The following is a 22250-nucleotide window of genomic DNA, read 5'->3' as shown; positions in this document are numbered from 1 at the left end:
AGACCGTATAAGTCTGCCCAGCACTAGTCCCCCCTCCCAACCACCAGCCCCAGCACAGACCGTATATGTCTGCCCACACTAGCTCCGCCTCCCAACCACCAGCTCTGCCACCCATTCTAGGCTAAGCTCCTGAGGATCCCTTTCTTCTGCACAGGATTCCTTTATGTTTATCCCACGCATGTTCAAATACCCATGAGATGGACTTCCATTTTGGACATTATGACCTGACGTTCCTATTCCGACTTGGACATCCTTTTGAAAATGCTCCTCTATAAAACTATGTTATTAGTGTAGGCTACCATAGGTGTGATACTTTACAATTAACCCCAGTTAATTGCATAAAATGAGACCTGTGCTAAAATAGCATGAGTTAATGGTAAAATAACACATCTTAATAGTAGCCTGTGAGGGAGTGGCTAGTATAAAGAAGAGCACTCCCTCACCTATGATACAGTTTGGCCACCTTGCAGTAGGTGGTGCTAGTCTGCCAAGGCTAAGGCTGAGGCTGAGCCAGAGAGGTGGAGCTCAAGCCAGGAGGGCGTTAAATTCCCTGAGCCAGAACAGTTCAGGGAAGCCCCAATACAGAGGTTTCCATCAGGGAGGTCCTGAGAGGAGAGAAGCCAAATGGAGTGAGGGTCTCCACAGCTTGTAAGTAAGCTACCAGAATCTGATGGTAGGCTAAGCTTGACTTTTAAGCTACATAAGGATACGGTTGAGGTCTGGTGGGAGGCAGACCCATGTGGTCAAACCTGGCAAGGAAAGGTGTATACGTGTACGTACTGTGGGGTTAAAGCTAGTAGTTTACAAGCTTGCACAGTTGACTCTGGAGTAAAAGAGCCTATACTTATTGTTCATTGTACCTGTGGGATAACAGGCTGTGGTAATGGAGTTTTGTTTCACTTCCCCTTGGTCTGGCTTTTATACGTTTATAAGGGCCCCCTGCCCAACTCGATTCATGCATTATCATATAGCCCATGTTGATAACATACAGTTCTTTGAATATTCCCCAATTATAAACAACACCATCATGCAATAAACCAGACAGCAGGAGAAGAAAAAAAAGTAATAAATAAGTCAAGGAAATTCCCTTCTTAAATTGTACTTTGCTGTCTCTCAGAATGCAGATTGCCTTCTGGAACAGACACCACAAGTGAGCAATTTTCTCATGTCAGAGCATATCTGATTTAATATCTTCTGTGACTGTTTAGCTAGACCATTCTCACTACACATGGGAAGCTGAGGCACAGTACAATCTTTAGCAAACCCTTCTCCAGCTGTTACTTAGCACCTTTGTCTCCCGTCTCCTTTTACTGTACAACATCAGTAGACTTTCTTTGCCAAAAACAAATACATGGTCAGAGCAGCCACCTCACTGCATAACCAACTGATATGGAACTGAACTCAACCAAGAGTAAACGTGAGAACTATACCACTGTGCACGTCAGAAAGAAATAAACCCTATCCCTTGGAGATAAGAAATGAAACTGAAAGCCATTACAGATTCAGAGAACTTTCTATACCCACAGATGTGTTAACATCAATATATTTATTCTGTTTCTGCTGAATTATTTTCCCTATGGCAGAGATTTCTTCTTAGTGCTGAGCTGCTTTTTCTTTGGTGAAGCTTAGGAGTGTGCTTGTCACTGAATTAAATCTGTTTCTCAGTACATCACAGTCTGGCACTTTTCAGTAACTGAATGGAGAATTTCTGCTTTCCAGCTGCCTTCACCCCTCACTGCGGTGAGAGCGCATTTCTCTTTCTCACAAAGACTCAGTTTACTGTAGATATGGCTAGAGAAGAGGTTAACATTATAGAATGAAGTAAACCGAATCATGGCTGTGTTTAAAATATTTACGTGTTCACTAGCAGAGGCTTAAAAGTTTCACAGGTAGAAAAATAAAGTTGTTTTTCTTAATTATCTGCTGATGACATAGGCTCTAATTTAGCAGTTTGCTAAAATCATTTTTATTATACTTTTATCAACCAACTGCAGTATGACAAAAATATATTAAAGCAAGAGTGGGCAACTTCGGACCTTGAGGGCCGCAACCCAGTAGAGTTTTCAGGACTTCCACAATGAATATGTATGAGATATTGCTGCATGCACTCAAAACCTGACTAGGTTACTGGCCTCGAGGACTGAGCTTGCCCACTCCTGCATTAAAGCATAGTGAACCATAAAGCTCTCTACCAGGTCCATGTTGCTCTAACTAAAACACAGATAAAACGACTATTTCATAGGAAAACATAGCTATTCCCATTATTTGAGCTCTTTCATATGGAACTGTCCAAAAAGTAACAAAGCAAAGAAAAATGACATGGCAAAATATCTCCCCGGTGTTGTCTGGTACGTACATGTGGTAATACCTAAAACAATTTAAAGTGAACAGCCCTATATTCATTGAGCATTAAACTGAAACAAATTAACAGATTTGGTTCCATATAAAATTATCAAATCACTGTCACTAGATAAATCAGCACGTAGTTTAAATAATGTAATAGTCTTCTTTAACTTAGATTCTGTGTAAATGTTCCTAATTATGATGTTAAAAAAGAAGGTCTTTCAGAAACATAGATCATGACAAAGTCATCTGTTTCTGGAAAGATTTTGGTGAGGTTATTATTAAAGAAAGACTTAACAGAATTGCAAATGTGAAGGGAAAACATGACATTTGGTTGCTTTGTATTATGCCTAAGCAGTGCATCGCAAGGAGAAATTAGGTCTTGCCTGATCATTTTCTTTCCCTTAGTCCTTCCTACTATTCCAGAACCTGTGGGATAGTTGTGTCCATCAACTAGCAAGTGGAGAAAGAGAACTAAAAACTAAGCTGAGACATATCTCTCTTGGCATCCAGTCCAGCTCCTCAGTATTTACGTGGACAAGCAGTAAGGAGAAACTCAGAATAAACACAACAACCTTAAACAACAAGCTAACCTAACACTAACCAGACAAGCACATATGTGTGGACCTCTCTATCTCTGGACAACTTGTAGCGAACAAGAGATATGCAGGAAGCACCATGTAAGGTGACAGTCGTTATTTGACCAAATTACTTTGCACCGACTAAACATCTCAGAAACCTTGAGTGGGCCTCTGGAATACTGGGAAAGACTAATAGAAAGAAAATTATCAGGTTAAGATACAATTTCTCCTTCCACTATGTAGCTTCCCACTATTTCAGAACCTGTGGGATGTTTAAAACCAATCCCTGGAGTGGTGGAATCCTGGCACCATTGCCCTGAAGACCAAAGCCCCACAACTTGCTTCTGAGCACGCCACAAGGCCCAAAAAGTCTGCTTCTTTGCAAGTAAATAAACTAATGCTACAGACTCTTTCAGCCATCTACCAATTGTGGGCCTGGAAGCCATGAGACCAAGCCTCTGCTTACCAAAAAGCTCAGTCTGTCCAATTTGCAAAACTCATTCATGACTTCCAGATTTCTAAGGAGGCCTCTATGCACATCGAGAAGCTTCCTGAGCCTCTTCGACCTCTCTACGAAAGGACAGAAGCTCCAGATTGGTCGAGATGAAATACTGATACCACTTTTGGAAGAAAGGAAGGAACTGTGCACAGGGAGACCCCTGCCTCTGAAAAGTGGAGAAAGGATCCCCGACAAGGAGCCTGAAGCTCCGAAATCCTATGTGCTAATGTAACTGCAGCCAAGGACAATGTCTTTAGAGTAAAATCTTTCAAGGTTGCCTTCCAAAGTGGCTCAAAAGCAGGCTTTTGAAGAGCCTGAAGAACTAAACTAACTTCCACTCTGGACACAGTTTATGAAAGGGAGGCACAAGTGCCTGCTCCCCACAAGAATCAAACAATATTGGAGTGAGCCACAAGAGACTTATTCTGTAGTCATCCACTGAAACAGACCAAAGTAGCAACGTGAATTTTTAGAGAGCCCAATGCCAATCCATTCGGAAGACCTGCATGGAGAAAAATTAGGATATGCGTGATCTGAGAAGAGAAGGCAGAAAGTCAACACACAGAACACCAGCCCTCAAACATCCTCCACACCCTTGCATATGCCATAGATGTAGAGCATTTCAGAGTTTGAAGCAAGAAAGCAATGACTGAATCAAAATAACCTTTTAGCCTCAACCGAGCCCTTTCTTAGGAGCTGGAGGAGCAGCGAGGCAAGAAACTGAAGCATCTTGCAGTAACTCTGACTGTCCCTGCTTCAGTAAATAGGCCTGGTAAGAGCAATACAAACTCCAGATAAAACAAAGATCCTGATGCAGCTGAATGCTCTGCTGGACTCTAAGGTTGTAAAATGGTGGCTGCTCTCTATGCATGATCAGACAGAGGCTGTTCCTCACTGCTGGTCTGCCTCAACAAAATGGCACCCATTCCCGCGCTCTCCTACATCAAACTGCGCACCGGCCCTGTTGGAGAGCTCAAAGTTCCGTGCATATTTGGATGCTATGCCAAATCTGAAGACATGCTGCCACCAACTATTTCTCCTACAGCCCACAGGATTCCTGGATTGCACACACTAACGCCCGAACGACGACCGGTGGGTCCCACAGCAGGAACGCCACTTAACTGCCTCTGTGGGAGTCGCTATGGCAGAAGCGCAACACAACATAGTCCCAAGTGACGAGTCAGGATCCCTCCCCTGCACGAAGTATAATTTGCAGCCCTTCAAGTGGTTCCGAGTCAAATTTTAGTCAGACTTACCACTGATGGACGCTGCCCTAAAGCTCAGTCTCCATAAGTCTTACCCCAGATGAGAAAGTATCAGGACTAATACTCAGTCCCAGCTATCCAGTAAACCTCTTTGTTTCTCCTTTTTTTTTTCTTAATGTTGTTGTTCTGGAAAAGGAAAATTCCACAGGAAATGGGGGAGGGGTGAAGGGAAGAAGAAGAATATTTACAGGGCACCAGAGACAGGGATCTGAAGACCTCCAGATATGACTCTGCAGACTGAAGCCATCTGCAAAGCTCAACTGGGGACCAGCTGACCAACTGGACCAGAAGCAAATCACTTGCAACCAGAGGCTGAAGAATGTGTCTATCCACCTGCTGGAAATAGAAAAAACTGAGGAGCTGTACCAGATGCTAAGCGAGATATGTCTCAGCTCAGTTTTCAGTTCTCTTATCCCCACCTGCTGGTTGATGGACACAACTATCCCACAGGGTCTGGTGTTGAACTTCTCCCAATCTGTTCAGTTTGTACGAGGTGCATGGTCACATCCACTACATAAGCAAAGGACCACAGACTCCAGGAACGAGGGAAACATAGTAACATAGTAGATGACGGCAGAAAAGACCTGCACGGTCCATCTAGTCTGCCCACGATAAACTCATATGTGTATACCTTACCTTGATTTGTACCTGTCTTTTTCAGGGCACAGACCGTATAAGTCTGTCCAGCAGTATTTCCCGCCTCCCAACTACCAGTCCCGCCTCCCATCACCGGCTCTGGCACAGACCCCGTATAAGTCTGCCCTCCCCTATCCTAGCCTCTCAACCACCAACCCCTCTTCCCCCCGCCACCCAATTTCAGCTAAGCTTCTGTGGATTCCTTTATGCCTATCCCATGCATGTTTGAATTCCGTTACCGTTTAAGACAAAACTCAATACTTCAAGAAGATTTATTGATCATAGACTCAACACAGGCCTGCTTCAGGAGTCTTTTGAATAAATAACAGAATCTTCTATGTCTTGTCTTTTAATCTTGTGACACTAAAAGATTGGTCTCAAACAGACCTTTGTGATGGTATTGCAAATGGCAGATATTTTTATATTCAGACGACGCAGACTTTGTCTACCATTTGCAATACTAATACTACCAATCTTTATACTAATACATGTATATTTCATCTTTTAAAGATTTTTTTATCACTCATCTCAATGGAGGAATAACCTAGTGGTTAATGCATCTGGCTTGTAGTTCTGAGGTGGCTGGTTCAATTCCCACTGCTGCCCTAGGTTTATTTATTTATTTTATTTTTTTCATTTTTATTTTTATCTTTTGGCATTTTGAAATGATATATCCATTTTGCTTGTCACTCTCTTTATCCATAGTACTGGTGCATCAATTCTACATTTTAAAATTATACTGTCTTTGATGATTTTTTTCAAACTAGATACGTCATACTACTACTACTATTTAGCATTTCTATAGCGCTACAAGAGTGCTACTCATTATACTTTGAGCCTGCACAGCTGATTGCTCCTTTTGGCAGGCTTTTTCTTTTATAAAACGGACTTACTGTGAACACGCCCCTTTTGACTTCACAGAAGTGCAATTGAATACGCTGAGCTTTTTTCCTGCATCGGCAGTGGTAAGTCCTTCATTACAGTTTACTTATCCTGCGACTATACATCTAAAGAGTGGATTCTTTGTCTTTGTATTTCTATTTTTTAATATCAGGTGCTGCATCTATTATGATGTTTAGTTTTAAACAGCACAGGATAAAATCTGCACCATCTATTTTGGGTATTCGCATCACAGACTCTTTTATTTATTTATTTTTATCATATTTATATCCTTTCTGAGCACAGAATAACGGAGGTCCTGTGTGCTCACTAAATTATGCATTAATTTTTATAAATTAGTGTTTTTCAACATTTGTGCCATATTATATAAATTTTTTCTTGAGACTTTTTTGAAATATTGGTGTATTTGTGGATAGGATGTGTGCAGGTATTGTTTGATACTAAACTTTATGCATTGATTTTCTGATATATGCATATACACCCTTTTATACATATATATTCTAAACATATTCTTTAAGCCTGCCATGTTGCCATAAATAACTGAGCGTTTTCTGCTTTATCTATAGGATTACAATTGTAGCAGAAGCCTTGCTTTCATTCTCTTTGAGCTTAATATTCGTATATTTATATATCACAAGGTCAGTTTATCTATGATACTTAACTTATATGGTTACATCATATATATCATATATTATTTACTAATTGGTTGTAAGTGTGTTTTATTTATTTCACTGTATTTTGAGTTTTTTCGTTATACTTCATTTTGATGTTTTTTCTGCTAATTTTTTAGATGTCATTCTTCTTCGATTGGTAATATACAACACCTTTATCGTATGTTATATATAATCTAATATTTTTAATAATTTAAGTATTTATTATATATTTGAAAACTTTATATGCATGTATGTTTGAGTATATGTATTTTTACATGTATGGATTTTATATGTATGTATATGTATGTATGTGTATATGTGTATATATATATATATATGTATGTATATATGTATGTATGTATATCTATATATATATCTCTATATAAAACGCACCTCCAACGTTCGAATGAAGCCTCACTTACCCAACGTTCCAAAAGTGAAGGGGGTGAGATCGCTTTGTGTCTGCCCCGCCCACGCGTCAAACTTGACGTCGAGGGCGGAGCACTGACACTGAATGAATGGCATCTCCAAGGGAGATGGCGGAACGGTTGCCACGTGACGAAACGCATCACAAAACCAACCAACCAAAACCAAATGCATCGGAATAAGGGAGGAGACTGACCGCAAACAAACACATTCAGAGCTGCAGGGTGACGTCAGAAGAAGGCAGAACACAGCGAAGGCTAGACGTCGGGAGCGCCGCCTCCTTCCCTGACGCTGCGCTACCGGAACCGCCACGGAGGTAAATTTAAAAAGAAAAAAACCCAAAAAGAGATGTTGGGGGGGAGAGAAGAGGGTGGGCAGTAAAGTTGAACAATGGGAGCGGGAGGGCAGGGGAGAAACGACAGCATGGATGCGAAGGGGGGGGCATGGATGCGAAGGGGGGGGGAAGAGGCCGGGCCAGGCTGGGACATGGGAGAGAGAGGAGCATGGATGCGAGGGGGGGGGGGACATGGAAGGGAGAGAGGGGAATTGCTGGAAAAGGATGAATGGAGGGGGGCAGGGGACAGAGGAGCATGGATGGGCATGGATTGGGAGGGCAGGGCTCAGGGAGAGAGGGGAATTGCTGGAAAGGAATGAATGTAGGGGGCAGGGGACATAGGAGCATGGATGGGCATGGATTGGGAGGGCAGGGCTCAGGGAGAGAGGGGAATTGCTGGAAAGGGATGAATGGAGAGGGCAGGGGACAGAGGAGCATGGATGGGCATGGATTGGGAGGGCAGAGCTCAGGGAGAGAGGGGAATTGCTGGATAGGGATGAATGGAGGGGACAGATGGGCATGGATGGATATGGATTGCAGGGCAGGGCTCAGGGAGAGAGGGGAATTGCTGGATAGGGATGAATGGAGGGGGCAGGTGACAGAGGAGCATGGATGGGCATGGATTGGGAGGGCAGGGCTCAGGGAGAGAGGGGAATTGCTGGATAGGGATGAATGGAGGGGACAGATGGGCATGGATAGACATGGATTGCAGGACAGGGCTCAGGGAGAGAGGGGAATTGCTGGATAGGGATGAATGGAGGGGCAGGTGACAGAGTAGCATGAATGGGCATGGATTGGGAGGGCAGGGCTCACACTCTCTCTCTCATATACAATGTCTTTCTGACTCACACTCTCACACACTCTGTCTCACACTGTATCATATTCACTCTCTATGTGCCACACAGTCACTCACACACTCGCTTGGTCTCATACACTCACTCTCACAGAGAATCTGTGTCTCACACACACTCTCTCTCTCGCACACACACACACACACTCTCTCACACTGTGTCTCACATACACACTTGCACACACTCTCATTCTCACACACACACTCTCTCACAAACACACTCACACCCAGACTCACTCTCTCTCTCACACACACACACTCACACTTTCACTCTGTCTCTCACACAGTCACTCTCACATACACTCTCCCAAACATACACACTCCGAGGAAAACCTTGCTATCGCCCTTTTCATTTGTGTCAGAAACGGGCCTTTTTTTACTAGTGTGTATATATATTATAGCATTTCTGCAATACTAATAATTTTTTTACAAAACTTTTTTTTATAAAAAATGTTTTTATTAATTTTTAAATTCTACATGGAATTTATGTTTATCACACATTTAACGTTCTACATTTATTTTACTTTTGTTCTGCATGTTTGTTATATCACCATTGTTTGGTTTTATTTCATAGACTCCTGAAGAAGGCGTCTGTAGCGCCGAAACACGGCTGTGTTGAGTCGAGTGTATATTTAAATAAAGAGATTGTTCCTATCTACGTCGCCTACTGGTGTTGTTCAAGAGCCTACTCCTCCTACTCCCCCTTTCCTCAGATTCTACTTTTCGTAGGAATTTGTGTACCTCCACCCTTGTGGTGGTTTGGCTTACTCAGTTTGTACGAGGTGCATGGTCACATCCACTACATAAGCAAAGGAATTGGAAAATGGACCACAGACTCCAGGAACGAGGGAAACATAGTAACATAGTAGATGACGGCAGAAAAAGACCTGCACGGTCCATCTAGTCTGCCCACAATAAACTCATACAGTGGTGGAAATAAGTATTTGATCCCTTGCTGATTTTGTAAGTTTGCCCACTGACAAAGACATGAGCAGCCCATAATTGAAGGGTAGGTTATTGGTAACAGTGAGAGATAGCACATCACAAATTAAATCCGGAAAATCACATTGTGGAAAGTATATGAATTTATTTGCATTCTGCAGAGGGAAATAAGTATTTGATCCCCCACCAACCAGTAAGAGATCTGGCCCCTACAGACCAGGTAGATGCTCCAAATCAACTCGTTACCTGCATGACAGACAGCTGTCGGCAATGGTCACCTGTATGAAAGACACCTGTCTACAGACTCAGTGAATCAGTCAGACTCTAACCTCTACAAAATGGCCAAGAGCAAGGAGCTGTCTAAGGATGTCAGGGACAAGATCATACACCTGCACAAGGCTGGAATGGGCTACAAAACCATCAGTAAGACGCTGGGCGAGAAGGAGACAACTGTTGGTGCCATAGTAAGAAAATGGAAGAAGTACAAAATGACTGTCAATCGACAAAGATCTGGGGCTCCACGCAAAATCTCACCTCGTGGGGTATCCTTGATCATGAGGAAGGTTAGAAATCAGCCTACAACTACAAGGGGGGAACTTGTCAATGATCTCAAGGCAGCTGGGACCACTGTCACCACGAAAACCATTGGTAACACATTACGACATAACGGATTGCAATCCTGCAGTGCCCGCAAGGTCCCCCTGCTCCGGAAGGCACATGTGACGGCCCGTCTGAAGTTTGCCAGTGAACACCTGGATGATGCCGAGAGTGATTGGGAGAAGGTGCTGTGGTCAGATGAGACAAAAATTGAGCTCTTTGGCATGAACTCAACTCGCCGTGTTTGGAGGAAGAGAAATGCTGCCTATGACCCAAAGAACACCGTCCCCACTGTCAAGCATGGAGGTGGAAATGTTATGTTTTGGGGGTGTTTCTCTGCTAAGGGCACAGGACTACTTCACCGCATCAATGGGAGAATGGATGGGGCCATGTACCGTACAATTCTGAGTGACAACCTCCTTCCCTCCGCCAGGGCCTTAAAAATGGGTCGTGGCTGGGTCTTCCAGCACGACAATGACCCAAAACATACAGCCAAGGCAACAAAGGAGTGGCTCAGGAAGAAGCACATTAGGGTCATGGAGTGGCCTAGCCAGTCACCAGACCTTAATCCCATTGAAAACTTATGGAGGGAGCTGAAGCTGCGAGTTGCCAAGCGACAGCCCAGAACTCTTAATGATTTAGAGATGATCTGCAAAGAGGAGTGGACCAAAATTCCTCCTGACATGTGTGCAAACCTCATCATCAACTACAGAAGACATCTGACCGCTGTGCTTGCCAACAAGGGTTTTGCCACCAAGTATTAGGTCTTGTTTGCCAGAGGGATTAAATACTTATTTCCCTCTGCAGAATGCAAATAAATTCATATACTTTCCACAATGTGATTTTCCGGATTTAATTTGTGATGTGCTACCTCTCACTGTTACCAATAACCTACCCTTCAATTATGGGCTGCTCATGTCTTTGTCAGTGGGCAAACTTACAAAATCAGCAAGGGATCAAATACTTATTTCCACCACTGTATGTGTATACCTTACCTTGATTTGTACCTGTCTTTTTCAGGGCACAGACCGTATAAGTCTGTCCAGCAGTATTTCCCGCCTCCCAACCCCAGTCCCGCCTCCCATCACCGGCTCTGGCACAGACCCCGTATAAGTCTGCCCTCCCCTATCCTAGCCTCTCAACCACCAACCCCTCTTCCCCCCGCCACCCAATTTCAGCTAAGCTTCTGTGGATCCATTCCTTCTGCACAGGATTCCTTTATGCCTATCCCATGCATGTTTGAATTCCGTTACCGTTTAATACAGAACTCAATACTTCAAGAAGATTTATTGATCATAGACTCAACACAGGCCTGCTTCAGGAGTCTTTTGAATAAATAACAGAATCTTCTATGTCTTGTCTTTTAATCTTGTGACACTAAAAGATTGGTCTCAAACAGACCTTTGTGATGGTATTGCAAATGGCAGATATTTTTATATTCAGACGACGCAGACTTTGTCTACCATTTGCAATACCACTACAAAGGTCTTTTTTATTTTTTTTATTTGTAGCATTTGTATCCCGCATTTTCCCATCAATTTGCAGGCTCAATGTGGCTTACATTATGCCGTAATGGCGATCGCCGTTTCTGGGTAGAGAATTACAAATGATTTTACATTAAGGTACATACATAGTAAAGTATAGTACAGTATGGTATTACATAGAGGTTCCTGAGTGATAAGAGTCTTTTTGAGACCAATCTTTAGTGTCAAAAGATTAAAAGACAAGACATCAAAGATTCTGTTATTTATTCAAAAGACTCCTGAAGCAGGCCGTAGGCCAAAACACAGATCCTGTGTCGAGCCTATGATCAATAAATCTTCTTGAAGTTATCGAGTTTGTTTCCCTCTTTCCTTGAGTCCGTAGTCCATTCTTTTGCTACACTTCATAGGAACTTTGTGTGGATTTTTTTCTGGCACATCCACTGCATGGCATTTTATGTGCAAGATGGCGAAAGTCATGCAACACGTGTGTCTCAAAATGCAGACACCTCCTTATCAAACACAGCACATCCATAAACACATCTACATGCAGCTAGCTAAAAACAAAGAGCTCCTGCCCATACCCATGCTGGTATAAATATATCTCAGTCAGAAGGTGAACTGTAACTATGTGAAATTGTTCTTTTTGCAGTCATGCTACAATAAAAATCATTTCAAATAAATATATCTCAAACTGCACTCAGTGGCCAACCATGTTAACATTACATACTGGTACTGAGCTTCTGAACTGCAATCGTTTTCATATTTCTGTTTACTTGCACTGCATAAGGAGAAATTAGACCTTACCTGCTAATTTGCTTTCCTTTAGTCCCTCCGGACCGGCCCAGGATTGGACTGATGGGTTGTGCTCGCCTACCAGCAGGTGGAGACTGAGAAAAAAACTCTGACTCTAGAGAGCCAATAAGAGCCCTGGTCATGTGACCCTAGCCTCAGTATTTGAATAACAAAGCAGAAAGGAAAAGAAGAACCTATATTCTGTGCCATGAGGAATCCAAGCAGCCAGGAAGCACCAGATAAACGTGCTTACAACTACGGCTTAGCCGTGACAGAGGGCTCACCAACAACTCGTTTCAGAGCTGAGATATGGCCAATTATGTACAGATTTTTGTACTTGTTTAAATTGTTCAACTTGCATAACATAAAACTATGAAATTCTTGAAACTGTTCAACTTGCATAACATAATGAAGTATATAACCATTTAACTTGGAGAACAGTATGCAAATCCTTTAACTGTCTAACTTGCAGAACAGCTCTGAAGACGACAGTTGAATATCTGTACACAGCAATGTAGAATGAAAAATAGCACACGGGAGGGGCCTGGGCCGGTCCGGAGGGACTAAAGGAAAGCAAATTAGCAGGTAAGGTCTAATTTCTCCTTCCTTAGCATCCCTCCGGACCGGCCCAGGATTGGACTGATGGGACGTAACAAAGCAGTAGTCCTACGGGAGGGACCCCAGCAAACCCGCTGTGAGCACTCGGGATGCAAAGACCGCCTCTTGACGACACTGAACATCAAGTCTGTAATGCTTAGAGAAGGAATGAAGAGAAGACCAAGTCGCCGCCTTACAGATCTCCTCTGGAGGCACCAAGGAGCACTCCGCCCATGAGGCTGCCTGCCCTCGTGTTGAATGAGCCTTAAGCGCCTCAGGAACAGTTTTGCCTGCTAAAAGATAAGCAGACGCTATCATCTCCTTAATCCACCGAGATAAAGTGGGCTTAGAAGCTGACAAGCCCTTGCGGTGCCCAGCGAAAAGGAGAAAAAGATGGTCCGAGCGACGGAAATCGTCCGTAACTGCGATATATCGTTTAAGAACTCTCTTAACATCCAGAGTACGCAAGTTCTGCTGCTCCCTCGTGCCTGAGGCCGATCCTAGCACAGGAAGGAAAACCGACTGGGACATATGAAACCGAGACACGACCTTGGGTAAAAAAGAAGGAACAGGTCGAAGTACCACTCGCTCTTTAGAAAATTCCAGAAACGGAGATCTACAGGAAAAGGCTTGCAACTCTGAGACTCTCCTGGCTGATGCAATAGCCACCAAAAACACTGTCTTAAGTGTCAAATCCTTCAGAGAACACGCTAGTAACGGCTCAAAAGGCGGCTTCGTTAGAGCCGAAAGGACCAGATTAAGGTCCCAAGATGGAAAGATTGGCCTGACCGAAGGACGAAGAAGACTAACTCCCTTCAAAAACCGGGCCACCTCGGGAATACTGGCCAAAGACTTACCACGAATCCTTCCTCTGAAACAGGACAGAGCTGCCGTCTGCACTCTTAGAGAAGAAAGCAAAAGTCCTTTATCAAAGCCTCGCTGCAGAAAATCTAACATCTGAGGTACCGACGCACGAAAAGGAACAATGCCAGCATCTGAACACCAAGCCTCAAAAATTCTCCAGGTGCGAACATAGCTCAGAGAGGTGGAACGCCGACGAGAGCGAAGCATAGTGGAAATTACTGGAGCTGAGAAACCCTTCTTAGCTAAGCGGGCCCGTTCAAGAGCCAGGCCGTAAGACAAAATCGAGCCGGGTCTGGATGAGGAACGGGCCCTTGTACCAAGCAAGGTCTTGTGCACTGGAAGTCGAAGAGGAGACGCCCCCAACAGACGTTGCAGATCCGCATACCAAGGACGCCGAGGCCAGTCCGGTGCTACCAACACTACCGGCTCCCCGTGTTCCTCGATCCTCTGCAGGAGACGACCTATTAGAGGCCATGGAGGAAACGCGTAAAGAAGACCGGAGGGCCACCTCTGCAAGAGGGCGTCGACCCCTTCCGCTTTTGCATCTCTTCGGCGACTGAAGAAGCGAGGAGCTTTGGAATTGAGACTTGAGGCGAAAAGATCTAAAACTGGAAGCCCCCAGTGGAGTACTATCAACTGAAACGCCTGATCGCTGAGAGCCCATTCCCCTGGATCGAGAGTGTGACGACTGAGAAAGTCTGCCTGGACGTTGTTCACTCCTGCTACATGGGAAGCTGAGAGGTTTGTGAGGTGCAACTCTGCCCAGGCGAGAAGACTTTCCGCTTCTCGACACAGCAGACGGCACCTCGTTCCTCCCTGGCGGTTGATGTAAGCCACCGCTGAGGCGTTGTCCGAGAGCACTCGTACTGCTTTGCCCACCAGGAGAAACTTGAAGTGCTGAAGAGCCAACCGAATCGCCCTGGTCTCCAAAAAATTGATGGACTGAGCTGCTTCCAGCGGAGACCAGAGACCCTGGGTCCACTGACCTAGGCAATGAGCCCCCCAGCCTCGGAGACTGGCATCTGTCGTCAACGGAATCCATCGAGGAGACTCCAATGGCATCCCTACCGTGAGATTCTGCATCTTTAACCACCAAAATAGCGAGACGCGTTCCCGGTTGCGCAGAGGCAACTTTTTCAGAAGCGAATCCGTTTGCGCCGACCACCGAGACAGAAGAGACCACTGAAGAGACCTCATGTGAGCTTTGGCCCAAGGCACCACCTCTATCGTGGCTGCCATGGATCCGAGAACCTGAAGATAATCCCGAGCACAAGGGACCTTGTGATGTATCAAATTCAGAATCTGCGACCGGAGCTTCAGAATCCTGCCCTGCGGAAGCAAAACTTGACCCCTCGCCGTATCGAAGATAACTCCCAGATACTCGAGAGACTGCGAGGGAGCCAAACTGCTCTTGGATAGATTCACCACCCAACCTAGGGACTGTAAGAACGCTACCACTCGTTCCGTGACCTGGCAACTTTCTTGATAAGATTTCGCCCTTATCAACCAGTCGTCCAAGTAAGGATGGACGAGAATGCCCTCTTTCCGGAGGGCCGCTGCCACCACCACCATAATCTTGGTAAATGTGCGCGGTGCTGTCGCAAGACCGAAAGGCAGCGCTCGAAACTGGAAATGATGACCTAGAACCGCAAATCGCAAGAACTTGTGGTGAGCCGGGCGAATGGGAACATGCAAATACGCCTCTGTAAGATCTAATGCAGTGAGATATTCCCCTTTGCGCACCGCTACTATTACTGACCGAAGAGTCTCCATACGAAAACCTGTAACCTTGAGCGCCCGGTTGACAGCTTTGAGGTCTAGAATAGGACGAAAGGAATCTTCTTTCTTTGGGACTACGAAATAAATGGAATAACGACCCCGCTTGCGCTCCGCCGGCGGGACAGGGCAAATGGCCTGAAGGTCCAAGAGCCTCTGTAGAGTCTCCCGAATCGCCCCCGCCTTGAGACGAGAGCGACAGGGAGACTCCAGAAAGGCGTCTGAAATGGGCCTTGCGAATTCTAAGGCATAACCGTCTCGAATAACTTCCAAGACCCATTGATCCGAAGTAATTTGGGCCCACCTCTGATAGAACTGAGCCAGCCGAGCTCCAACGGGAATCAGAGGAGAGCCCTTCGCACCTTCATTGGGAAGCCCGCGAAGGGGAGCGAAAACTCGCAGCTGAGAATCTACCTCCTCTGCGGAAACCGCGAAAGGACTGAGTCCTGTTGAAAAAACGCGGCTTCCGAGTCTGAGGACCCCTATCAGATTGAAATCTACGGAAAGACCGCATGCGACCACGACCAAAGAAAGCCCCGCGACTAGACTGCCGAGGTCTATCCTCCGGAAGACGCGGGACCTTAGAATCCCCCAGGGACTGAACCAACTTATCCAACTCTTCACCAAATAAAAAGGAGCCTCTAAAAGGGAATTTACTTAATTTAGACTTGGATGCCCCATCCGCCGACCAACCTTTCAACCAAAGAGAGCGACGGGCAGCGACCCCCAAGGCCAAGGACTTAGAAGAAGCCCTCAACAGATCATACAGAGCATCAGCTAAAAACGCAGAGCCCGTCTCAATCTTAGCCACTTCCACATCAATGGCTCCTAAATCATCGGAAGAGCGGTCCAAAACTCTTTCCGCCCAACGAAAACAAGCTCTGGCCACCAGAGAACCACAAATAGCCGCTTGAACCGCCAGAGAAGAAACATGAAAACTATTCTTAAGAAGAGTGTCAAGTCTCCTGTCCTGAGCATCGCGCAACGCGGTTCCGCCATCCACTGGAACCGTGTTGCGCTTGGTAACAGCCGAGACCACAGCATCTACCACCGGAAGCTTAAGGAAGGCTCTATCAGCCTCTGGCAGAGGATAAAGAAACTGCATCGATTTAGAGGGGCGAAAGGCCGCATCCGGGACTTCCCATTGAGGTTTAATAACCTCCCAAATATCTTGATGCATAGGGAAAGTTTTTGTGGAGGCTCTGGAACCCTTAACCAAAATATCCACCTTTCGGACCCCTGAGTCAGGAAGGGGATCCTCAAAATGTAAAGTAGAGGATACCATAGAAATGAGATCCTGTAAATCCTCTCTATGGAACACTCTAGCCACCGCAGGATCCTCCCCCTGAGCCAAAGGTACAGCGTCTGGATCTAAAGAAGAATCTTCCCAAGAATTGTCCACTAATTCCTCTTCCTCCTCTAAAAGGGGCATATCATGATCCTGATTTGAAAGAGACTCCAATTGCATGTCCCAAACCCTAGGTCTCTTGGGAGGGAGGGTGGTAGTGACAGGCTCTTGTGACACTGCTGTACCAGAATTGCCCCTCTGCATTAAAAATGCCTGATACATCTGTAGAACAAACTCAGGAGGAAACCCCCCTGCCTGAGAGCTGGCAGCCTGTAAAATAACTCCCGATTCCGTATCAGCTAAGGTCGCAGAGCTGCGCAAAGCAGACGGACCCCCTGCAGTAAGAACCGGAGCTGGGCTCAAAATGGCCGCTGTTCGCGCCAAAACTCCAGCGCTACCCCCCGAATCTGAGGCCTCCACTGTCGACGCTAACACCGTCGCGGGAGAAGAAGGGCCAACCGCCAAAACGGACCCCGTAGTCGACGGAGGGAGAGGGGCAGAAGCAACATCAATCGCCGTGCAGTATTTACAAGCGCCTGAGGCATTAACGCCTCGCCGCTGACATACAGCGCACCTCTTCAACTTCTCCGACATTTCGGAGGGAAAACCCGTGCACGCGCCGACGCGGTTCGCGCAAGTTCAGAGAGGAATTGCTAAATAAATAAATAACGAGAATTCCCCGATATAAAACTACAAACGGCACTGCTAAAGCAATAAACAAACAGCACTACTCTGAAAGAGGGCTGAAACACAATGCTGCAGCTTTACTTTTCAGGCTTCCTTTTTTTTTTTTTTTTTTTACACAGCTGAATCACAGCCAACAAGGCATTCCCCTGCAATCAAACGGAGCTGTCTGCTCATTCAGTCAGTGGGGCAAGTTCTCTCGATTTTTTTTTTTTTTTTTTTTTACAACCTGGCTGCCTCTCCCAAAGGCAAAACACCTTTCCTCAGAAAGGGTGGCCCTTCCCTTAATAATTTTGAGAGAACATTAGGGAGATGGGGAGGATTGGGGGAGGGACCCGGAAACATCCGAGTGTGACACCCCAGAGGCTGACAACAGCAGAGAAAAGCACCAAAAAGCCTCTAATAAACTTCCCCAGGCACAGAAATAAATGAGAGAGAAAAAACCAGAATACCAATCTACATAGATATAAATCCTATAAAGAGAGACTAAAGGGCTCGCTTCCTACCTGCTGGGAGACTGAGAAAATACTGAGGCTAGGGTCACATGACCAGGGCTCTTATTGGCTCTCTAGAGTCAGAGTTTTTTTCTCAGTCTCCACCTGCTGGTAGGCGAGCACAACCCATCAGTCCAATCCTGGGCCGGTCCGGAGGGATGCTAAGGAAACCTACTTTTTCTTCCAAGACCTTAATCCATATCAGAGATTTATGGTGCTAGGAGACTCTATAAGGACAGTTCTATAACGAGGAACTAGCACTTCCACGTCTCTTATACATGTCAATACTGAGAAAATTTGCGCTAAGTGCTCTTCTGTAAACTTGTGCATAAGTGGTACTGCACTAAGTGGAAGGGGATGTAGACATGGTGGAGCATGGGCGGGGCACCAATTTACGCAAGAATCTTACAGAATGCTCTTTGTTACACCAGCCCTTATTGCATTTACGCACCAGCAGTTACACCAGGTCTAGGGCTGGTGCAGCTGCTGGCATGTAAATGTTTGTCGCGCAAATGGTGGGTTATGCTGTATTCTGTAACAGCATCTTGGCACCAAGGTGTCACTATAGAATTAGTGCTCAGTGCGTGTCATCAGGTTGCCTAACGCATGGTGCCCAGTTACAGAATTACCCCTTATTTGTATGTTTAAAGTGCAAATGTGCTTACAAATGACCTAAGTAAAATAGAACTTACTCTCCTCCATGAAACACCCACCACCCTACTTTCAGAAATACCATGTGTCACTAGGATACCTGTTCAGGGAATTTCCTAAGTTATTCTGCACGGAAGCACTTTTGGCTATCCTAGAATAGTGGATCAGAGTCTAAATCCTACACAGTAACAACACAATGAACTTGTTCTTTCATTCAGTCCGACAAGTGTCTGAAAAATAATTACCAAAGGAAAACCCAGTGCATAAATGAGATTGCCCTTACCTTCAGAGAGTCAAAGCAGGCAATAACACGACCATTTTCCACATGGCAACTTCGTGATGGATGGGCAAACTTGCATTCCGCATCAGGTCGCGAACAAGTACCTCTCTGAAATTCTCTACATACTTCCAAAGTCAGCCATTTTGTATCACGAACCAGGGAAACATTAACAGCCATATTAAAAGCAATCACACCTTTATTTTTAAGGATGATATGACCGCTTTAAAAAAAGGGTAAAAAAGTGAATTCAAGTTAAAAGCGATAAAATAATTAACTTGTTGCTTTGGTAAAATTTCTATTTGTCAGCACTTGAGGTTTTCATTTAAGTCAAACTGTGTCTGTTTAAACAAGAACTAAACACAAAGCCAATCATAAAATAGAAATATTATCAGAATAACTGAAAATCAGATTTAGAGGCCTGCTCCTAAAAGTGCAATTGTAGAAGTTGAAATATAAGTGTTAGATTTTGTGCCACTGCCGAAGTTACTTGAAAATTGCTGGCAGACTTTCAAAAGGATTCTGTGCTCTCCAGTAAATGGTTTCAATTATTCTTGCAAAAAAAGCATATACAGCCGCGCTGTCAGTGCTACAATTTATGGAATGGTCTTGTTCTTCCAGAAAAGGGGAGAAAAAAACCCCAACTTTTTAGTCTCCTTTTATTTCTTATGTAGTAAAAATTAGGTTTCAAGAGCGTTAAAATGAGCAATAGATGCAGTAATTCATGAAAAAGAAAAGCTTTGTTACGTACTTGGGGAAATTGGCAGAGCAAGCTGAGTGTAAAAGAAAAAATACAGACGAGATGCCGTCGGAGTATGAACTGCAAGCAATGCCAAATTTAAAAAAAAAAAAAAAAGAAAAAGAAAAAAAAAAAGAGAGGCAGCCCTAGGCAGAAATCCAAGCAACGGTGGCTTCAGAAAAGGCACTTTTCAGCAACCTGCAGAGAAAAGAGAAATAAAATCAGCTACAGCAGCGTAACCTTCCTTTCTTCATACTGCTCTCAGAAGCAACTGTATTAGTTTAAAACAGGAAACCTCTAGACAGCAACAGTGCGGCATAGTGCAGTCAGCCATTGTAGATGAAAAGGGCATTTCCCACACGAAGCTGCGCATGGTAGGAAGAAGCAGCCAATTAGATTTACTGTTGCAGCAGAGCTCTGGGCAGCTACCCAATGCAAGCTATTCTCTCAGATTGATTTCTTCTGGCATTCAATTTTGTGCCCACTGTACAGAAAAAAAAGATGCCTTAGTCTGACGTGACAGTCTCTGGTGCATTTGTGATATAGTCTCTGTATTTTAGATTTTACTGGGCTGAGGCAGGTTTCCTTTTTAAAGGCAGCTGTCTTGATTTCATTTAGAACTGCTGTGTGTGCTTATGGGTGAACCACTTACAAACAAGTAAGTGTATGAGTGGGGTATGTATGGTGATGTGTGTGTGTGTGTGTGTGTGTGTATGATTATGCAGCTTTATGGGTGTGTAGTGTGTGGGTGTGTGTTTTCCTGGATGATTGTGTATATCACTATGTGGCTGCTCAAGGGTGTGGGGAGGGGGGTGAGAGAGAGACTGAAATACTGAAATGTGTGTGTGTATAGTTGAGAGTGTGGACATGAGTGCATGTGGGAGGGGAAATGGAGATATATTTTCCCTCTCAGCACAGCAATACACAGTGAAGCAGGGTGCGGTGCAATAACACTGCCTGGGTTACTAGACATGGAAAAAAAAAAAAAACCATAAAAGCATTTTGGGTGCCCTCTTAGAAGGTTACGAATTAATAAAGCAAAAGAGAACACCTAATGGGTCTGTGACCCTGTTTCAACTCCTAAACCAGGCAGGGTGCTGTCAGAAAATGCTGCTGTCCCACGTGTTAGTGATCCTAGGATAGATGTGTGATGGAGTTGGTGCACCACTCCCTCACCCGTGTACACCACTGGCAGTTTACACTTTATACATGTCCCTCAATATTTTGGCACAAAAAGCTCTCTTATGTTGGTTAAATCAAACACCACCACCATCTTGTTTTCCGTTGTTTCTGATGATGTGAAACAAGAGGTGTTGACGGCCGCAGCACACTCTCAAAGTGTCTTATTTAACCTTTTGTTAACCAATAGTTGTATGAAGTCTGTCACAGAGGTCTAAAGTAAAATAAAGATACGAGTTCAAACCTTTCAAGAACATGAATTCATTCACCTAATTGCTTTAAAATAAACTAGTGTCTGTTTGCAGGAGTCGCACACACTTACCGCAATTAGACATTTATAAGGTGACATCAAACTCTGTCACTTTTCCTGTTACACACTAACACAATTACCTCTCTGGAAGTTTTTACCACAAAGTACAGCTTGAGCAGCCACTATAAAATAAGATATTTTTATTTATTTTAGTTACATTTGTACCCCGCGCTTTCCCACTCATGGCAGGCTCAATGCGGCAGGCAATGGAGGGTTAAGTGACTTGCCCAGAGTCACAAGGAGCTGCCTGTGCTGGGAATCGAACTCAGTTCCTCAGTTTCCCAGGACCAAAGTCCACCACCCTAACCACTAGGCCACTCCTCCACTCCAAGATAGAGGTGGAGGCTGACTTATTAACGCGTGCACAAACAAATATGTTTGCATAAGAAAAATATGATCCAGGTTGCTATTTAATTTTTAAATAGGGGGTAATTCTATAACTAGGTACCAAAGTTAGGTGCCATAAATAAGTGGGTAGTGCACCCATTCTACAAGGCAAGTATGTGCATTCGTTGCGTTATAGAATTTTAGCGTAAGTTGCCATGAACAGGCCTTCATTTAGGCGCCAACATACCAGGTCTATGGCTGGCATAAATGTTAGCACCTAAATGCAGAAGTTAGGCAAAATTCCCCTGGGCCCGTGCCTCTCTCCTGCTCCTGGCAGGACCCGGGTGATCGCGTCCCAACAGGAGCAGGAGACAGAAAACTCCGGCAGCAGGCTCCTCTTGGAGGCTGGGGAGGACCAGGAGCTTCCTCCAGCGCTGCTCTTCTGCCTTTTGCTGAGCAGCTGCTTTTCATCTCAGGCACGCATGCTCAGTTTTGAAACCAAGCATGCCCCGAGAGGAAAAGCAGCCGCAGGGGCAGTCAGTCAGTGCTGGAGGAAGATGTCTTCTGCTGGCAGGGCCTTGGAATCCCCACCAGCCAAGCTATTTAGGTAGCAGCAGCAATGGGGGTGGGGGGGGGCCCGCAACAGATGACAATTGGGGGGGGGGCAGCAGTGGCCCTGCCCCAGGCCCAGTTCAGTCTCTC

At 44.9% G+C, this 22250-nt stretch overlaps 1 protein-coding gene across 3 annotated transcripts in view; it reads right to left on the bottom strand.

Annotated features, from left to right (window-relative positions):
• Positions 1 to 22250, bottom strand: part of MBNL3 (muscleblind like splicing regulator 3) — a 243631-nt gene that overhangs the window by 154556 nt on the left and 66825 nt on the right. For all 3 annotated transcript variants that reach the window (XM_030209574.1, XM_030209575.1, XM_030209576.1), the window contains exon 2: positions 19000 to 19930. In XM_030209574.1, the coding sequence (XP_030065434.1) occupies positions 19000 to 19173 (174 nt within the window). In that variant the 5' untranslated portion in view covers positions 19174 to 19930. The remainder of the gene's footprint in view (positions 1 to 18999; positions 19931 to 22250) is intronic.

The sequence above is a fragment of the Microcaecilia unicolor genome, chromosome 7 (assembly GCF_901765095.1).
Source record: "Microcaecilia unicolor chromosome 7, aMicUni1.1, whole genome shotgun sequence".
Classification (NCBI taxonomy): domain Eukaryota; kingdom Metazoa; phylum Chordata; class Amphibia; order Gymnophiona; family Siphonopidae; genus Microcaecilia; species Microcaecilia unicolor.
Note: the sequence above shows the minus strand (reverse complement) of the source record. Positions and strands in the feature narration are given on the sequence as shown.